The following is a 6895-nucleotide window of genomic DNA, read 5'->3' as shown; positions in this document are numbered from 1 at the left end:
TAAATTTCTCTAATCCATATATCTTTTTTCCTTCTGCTTATGCACTCACACTATCTCTCAAACCTCACACTCCTTTCACTCACGTTAACACCTTATCAGCGATACCAATTGTTATAAAACTTAAAATAGTACTTGTGTAGTATATCTTATTGAAAGTGAAAATAATTCATATTTATTGAAGCGACCAGACTTTTATAAATCCTTTACATAAAAAAAACTGTTGAAAACTAATTCTACTACATGTCTACAAAGTAGGACACGTAAACCTATGCACACCTAAAAAATAAATAACTATTAAACTAATTCTACCTGAGAAATAGAGTTTTATTTAATTAAAACATGAAGATAAACTAAAATTTATGTGTCGTGTCTATGACAATGTTTAAAGTGAAGTTTATTAATTTTTATACTATAATTATTTATTTATATTTTTTAACAAAAAATAACTTTTGTCACATAGAACCATGGGACTATGCAATTCCTATTCTGATTAGGTAATAGTAGTGTGACCGTGCAACCAAACGAGGTAGAGCCCAAAGAAAAATGAAAAATAGTTACTTTTTGTACTGCAAAATGATAAATAATTATAAATTGGAAAGTTTAGTAGAAACGAAACGGAAGCTAAAGAAACGCGTGTTCCTCTAAATCCTTTGTTACAGTGCTTGAGGTTTCAAATCAACGTGACCTTCCCAGAAACCCCAAAGAAACGCGCGGTTTCGTTTCGTCAACCACGTTTTCCTTTCTCTATTTCCCTGCTAAAAGGTAAATTATTTCCCTCTTTACAACTATGTCGTTTTGATTCCAATCTTTATCTTCACAGTAATTGTGCACGATACAATACATGGGCTATAGTCATTTCTGACATAACCGTAGAATTTCAGTGCCCAGTGTTCGTATTAACGTTGTTACTTGTGCTATGTGGTTTGCTCTGTTTCCCAACATTTTCAGCATAATGGGGTTAGGATCTGTGTGGGTGAATGATGATCGTGTCTAATGTTCAGTCGTTTGATTTTTTTCTGATATTGTTATTTCTACTTGAATTCCAAGTAACACGTTGAATGTGTTGCAAGGGATGAGGGGAATAATAACAAAGGACTACATATTAGAGCTTTTTGTTACCGGGAATGAATGGTTTTGTCCTTGACTTGAGATTGTGATAGTTGAAAAGAATAACAAAGTTTATATTCATTGTCATCAAGGTTACAGCTATAATGCTGCTTCAAGCAGCGTTTTTTTAGGTCTTTCTGATCAATTTTGTTGCTTCCTATTGAAACTTGATGAATGAAATTAATGTTAAACAGTGTCTAGAACTGGTAAAATAGAATTGGAAATGATTTGATGGATGAAGGGAACAACAAGATGTTTATGTTTCTTTGGATATGAAGGCACTTTGGTTTGTGTTGGAGGTGATGGGAAGGATCAATGATTAAATGTTTCTGTGAAAAATATAATTTGATAAAAAAATTAAAAAATATATGGAAACTGTGAACAAGGTGTTGACAAGCTCCAAGAGTTGACCACTTTAGTTCTTATAATGATGTGGTGGTACCTGAATGTTATCTTCAACGAAGTTGGCTTGGTACAGGAAAATTACAATGTCTTGCGAGTGGAAGAATGTGTTCATTTTACTCTTTTTTAATATAATTTTATCTTTACATTACGCAATTTGTGTGTATATGTCGAAATTAGATTAAGACTTCAGAATTGATGCTATGTTGTCCCTCGTGTCAGTGAAATAGGTTTACATAATTCAAACTACATTGGCTAATGATATAATTAAGAATTTTGTCTGATATTTACAGAGCATTCATATGCAAATAATGGTTTAACTTATAGGGCCAAAGCATCAAGTAGTTTGTTCTGTTGGTTTCGTGAACTTAGAATTTTGAAATCATATTTTAATTGCTTGGGAATTTCGTCTTGTTGAATGTTTATCCATTCATGGCATGCAGTTCCTTGGGTTGGAAGGATGCCATCAGAATCAGATAAATGGGGGTGGAAGCATGTTAGTGTGTTTGGTGGGTTTGATAAGGGAAGCGGTACAAAAAGATGGAAATGCAATCACTGCAATGTAAGATACAACGGATCTTATTCTCGTGTCAGAGCCCATCTTCTTGGTTTTTCTGGTGTTGGAGTCAAAAGCTGTCCAGCTATAGATAGGTCTTTAAAAGAATCATTTCAAATCCTAGAAGAAGAGAGGGTTGCTCGGAAAAAGAAACCATATTTTGGAACTGGAAAGAATGGCAAGCGTGTTTGGACTTCTCGATCAAGTGTCACTCGTCTCTCCAAAGATGATGTAGACGAAAAGCTAGCAAGATTCTTCTTTGCTGATGGATTGCATGCTAATACCATTAACTCACCTTACTTCCAGGAGATGATAAAAGCAGTTGCAGCTTTTGGCCCAGGCTATGAACCCTTTTCAATGCATGATTTGTGTGGCTCCTTTTTGAACAAAGAGAAAGAAAGAATTGATAAATATATGACTCTTGTTAAGGAGTCTTGGCCACATACTGGATGCACATTACTTTGTATTGGGCGCTTACAGGGTATGCTGGGTACTTTTCAGGTTAATATATTTGTGTCAAGTCCTAGAGGACTATCTTTCTTGAAAGCAGTAATTGTGGACAATATTGATGGAGCAAGCAATTCTGTTCTTAGTATCCTTGGAAACACAGTCATGGAAGTTGGGCCTACTAACGTGGTTCAGATAATTTCACGTCTAGGCCACGCTAGTGCATATTCAGAATCCTGTACATTGCCGGAGTTTCCTCATATATTCTGGTCTCCGTGCTCTTCACATTCTGTTCACATTTTAATGGAAGATATAGCCAAATTGGATTGGATAAGACCTGTTGTTTTGTGTGCTAAAGAAATTGAGAAATGTATAACCGCATTTCAGAATTTATTTCCCCGTGTCTTCACTCAAAATGTGAAAGGGACTTCTGACTCACTGTTTGCTAGAATTGCTCCTTCCTGTTACATAGTCCAAAAGATACATGAACTGAAGCAAGCATTTCAAGAAGTTGTTGTGAAGGAAGAGTGGAAGCGGTGGAAGCTTAGTATTGCTCAGGATATTGGAAGTGTTGAGGCAGCCATATTAGGGGAAGATTTCTGGAGCAGGGCTCTTGTGTTGTTGCAAATATATGAACCTTTCATCAATTTGCTTGCTGCACTTAATATTGACACAGACAGATGTGTCATGGGGGATGTCCATGATTGGCGCGTTCAAGCTATTGACGAGGTGAAGAGTACAGGAATAGATGCTAGTGTATTGAATCAACTAGAAAGGTTGATAGAAAACAGGTGGGATGAGCTGTTTTCACCTCTTCATTCGGCAGGTTATATACTAAACCCAAAATATTTTGGCAAAGGCCAATCTAAGGATAAAACCATAATGAAGGGTTGGAAGACCACGTTAGAGAGATATGAGTGTGAAAGTGCAGTAAGAAGAGTTCTCAGAGAGCAGCTCAGTTCTTACTGGCGGCTTGAAGGATCCTTGGGAGAGGAAGATGCTGTGGATTGTAGAGATAAAATGGACCCAGTTGCATGGTGGGAGAATTTTGGTTTTGAGATTCCCCACTTGCAAACATTAGCCATAAAAGTTCTGAGTCAAGTTTCAAGTGTTGCAATGTGTGAACAGATATGGCAACATAATGGTAATCCATGTGAAGACACAACTTCTGGATTGGGGTTAGGAAAGTGGGAAGACCTTGTTTATGTCCAAAACAATCTTAGAATTCAATGTCATAAACGGGATTTTCAGGCCAATCAGCTGCTTAGAGACATGGTGCTGAGCTCTCCCGCAGAATTGAAGACAAAAACTGTGCTTTGTAGTTCTGACAGATTATGCTAATTTATATTGACTTGGTGGAGTTCATGTGCAGCAATTTTTTTTGTATTTGTGTTAATTCAGAAAATGTACATGCTAGCTGATTCTGATTGCTCAAGTGCTCCCTCAATTTTATTTTTAAATCTACTACACATTCATGATTCTGTGCAACTGAGCAACGGACTTTAAAAATCAAAAATAAAAATGTTTGAGTCCTCAGAAGGGGCATTCCGAGAATTGAACTCGGGACCTCTCGCACCCTAAGCGAGAATCATACCACTAGACCAAATGCCCTATGTTAAGATTTTAAAAAAACGTTTTATTTATTTCTTTTGTACGTTGCACATGAAAAAAGAAATAGTTGAAAATGGAAAAATAATCTATATTCTATTGTAGTTCATTTCTTTGGTGATTTATCAACTAAAATTATAATTGTTGGATCTTTACCATTTTTGTGGTCCTTCTTTTTATGATTTTCATTTGTTTGTGTCAACACAATCAATTTTAGGTAGAGAATGTGTTTTCAATTCAAATAGTGGAACAAAAAAATTTATTCCATATAATTGTGTCACTCTATGTTGTTTGCTAGGTTTTGAGTAACTTAACATTCATATTAGTAACTTTATGAATAACATCAATATTTAAAAGTAATTTTTTTATCAACAAAGTTTTTTTTTTTAATCTATTGTATTTTAATACAAGGAAAAGTTTTATCATTGATAAAAATTTATAAATTATGCATGACTTTAGTAAATGTATTGTCATATATAATGTCATTATTGTTGTGTATTATTCTCATCAATGAAACATTTTACTAATTTTAGTAAATATATATGCTCCTACGTGATGCATGGTTGTTGTGTATTATTTTCAATAATGAAACATTTTAATAACTTTAGTAAATATATGTTCCTATGTATATTTATAAATTCCCCACTCTTAAATTCACATGACAAATGTTGAATAGACCCACTATTGATTATTTGTCACATCATCAAAGTTATTAACATATCTAACTCAGGGAACTAAAATAAGCATTTTGCAAAATTCAATAACTAAAAAATAAAATAAAAATTGGAAGACCAAAATAAATAATACCCTTAATTTAGTTTGCTAAAAACCTTTTATAAGTGATATTTTGACAATTTAGTTTGATTTAATATATAATGGATTTGTTCATTTTCTAGTTAAAATTTACCCACAATACTCCTAGAATAGTTAATCCTAACACTTAAGTTTTTACATGTATATCACACTTAATTAATTTTGAAAACCCTTATAATCATATGTCTAAATTTTGACGATATGTAATATTTAAGTGGAATCTCAAATAACATGTAATATTTACACTTTGTTCATGATTAATAATGTCACAAACAATTTCCTTAATTCTAATTGGTTTCGTGATGAAATTTTATTGATAATTAACATTGTTTTAAAAAAAATGATTTTGTAAAACAGAATATTTGAAAGAATGACTAACCATTTCGATTGGTTAAATTAATTAACAACAAATTATAATGATTTTATATGACAACAACTTTTTTATTCATATAGATTATATTCTTTATTTTAAGTTTATTGTTCGCACTTTATTAGATTAGGTGGAAGTTCACACTAATAATAGATAAAACTTAACTTTAAAATTTAGTTAAAGATAATTACTCTATCAAAGATAAATAATATATATTTACATTTTCTAAATTATTTTAATTATTAAAATTTATATATAGTAATGTATTTATTGTAATTCAGTGTTTCCCTAAAATTTCATATCAATTCAAAGTTATTATAATAATAATATAATAATATTTTCACAAAACAAAATATCTGCATTAGGTTCTTATAATTTTTTTTATCATAGATTATATATGTTAAAGATATCGAAAATACACTACATTAGCATTTTTATATATAATCTTTTAAAATTCAATGAATTATGGACATGTCTTAAGAAGACTCAAAATTATGTCTATTATTGCTATAATTTAATAAATATAAATATCTTATATATTAAAGAGAAAAGCCTGAATATATTTTTATATATTCATTTGCTATCCCACTTAATTTGTTATTTCAAAATCATAAACATATGTACCTAAATATATATATTACAATTAGTAAATATATATATATAATTGAAAAATTATTATAAATTTATAGTATAATAATATTATATAAAAAATATTTAAGGAATGTAGAGATACGGTGAAAAGACATGTATTTTTGCTAGTGTGAATAATAATTATAATATTATTATTATTTAATATTGGATGGAGATAAATCGACATATATTTCGATTTTGTAGTGGTTATAGATAGTTTTTTTTTTCTAAATAATTTTTATTTATGATTTCTAACAAAATTACATACGCATTAGTATGTATCTCCGCATTTTTATTAAGTTATTTTATGTTATCGAGTTAAAATTACTTGTCGTAATAATTTTTATTATTTTTTATTAATATGTATAATAATTTAAATTCTATAACTTCTTAATACATGTTTACTCATTTTTATGATATTTTGTTTAAATTTGAAATTAAAGAAATTTAAAGAAGACAAACAAAATAAAGATAGTAGAGAAGTTGAAAATTATTAAAAACAAACATAATGAAACCTTCGAATAACTTATAATAAGTGATAGCAAGTGAAGGAAATGAAAATAAAAAATATGAAAAGTGATATTATTTAAAAGGGTGAATATTACATAAGTTTATTTATCGTTAATAATTTTAATTTATTTATTAATCAAATAATTTTCTAATTTATTACTATTAAATAAAAATTATAAATATAAATGAATTATTTGTGACATTATTGTTTGCTTATAGTTTGGAAAGTATGTTTTACAGAAAAGATAAAAAAAATTGGAAAATAAAATAAAATTACAAATAATTATTATAATCAATTATTTCATTACATAGTAATCATCAATGTTTTAATAATATTTATATTACATAATTGATTATATATAGTAATTTTTCTTATCTATATAAATATCATCATATTATATTTTATTGATTGTTATATTTTTTATTATAATAGTATTTTTTGTAAATATTAA

The 6895-nt window shown here is 29.6% G+C and overlaps 1 protein-coding gene and 1 non-coding gene across 2 annotated transcripts; one reads left to right on the top strand and one right to left on the bottom strand.

The window, feature by feature from the left end:
* Nucleotides 1-610: 610 nt before the first annotated feature.
* Nucleotides 611-4000, top strand: LOC137835665 (uncharacterized). The gene is made up of 2 exons (XM_068644268.1): nt 611-762; nt 1953-4000. The coding sequence occupies exon 2, from the start codon at nt 1970-1972 to the stop codon at nt 3851-3853; it is 1884 nt and encodes a 627-aa protein (XP_068500369.1). The 5' UTR covers nt 611-762; nt 1953-1969; the 3' UTR covers nt 3854-4000.
* A 51-nt stretch (nt 4001-4051) lies between these two features.
* TRNAP-AGG (transfer RNA proline (anticodon AGG)) lies at nt 4052-4123 on the bottom strand. Its single transcript has one exon. It is a non-coding gene; the product is annotated as a tRNA-Pro (tRNA).
* Between the last annotated feature and the right edge of the window lie 2772 nt (nt 4124-6895).

The sequence above is a fragment of the Phaseolus vulgaris genome, chromosome 5 (assembly GCF_000499845.2).
Source record: "Phaseolus vulgaris cultivar G19833 chromosome 5, P. vulgaris v2.0, whole genome shotgun sequence".
NCBI classification, from domain to species: domain Eukaryota; kingdom Viridiplantae; phylum Streptophyta; class Magnoliopsida; order Fabales; family Fabaceae; genus Phaseolus; species Phaseolus vulgaris.
This window is presented reverse-complemented; position numbering and strand designations above follow the sequence as displayed.

Coding starts and splice junctions, on each gene's coding strand:
- LOC137835665 (XM_068644268.1), top strand. CDS start 1,970: ATGCCATCAGAATCAGATAAATGGGGGTGGAAGCATGTTAGTGTGTTT.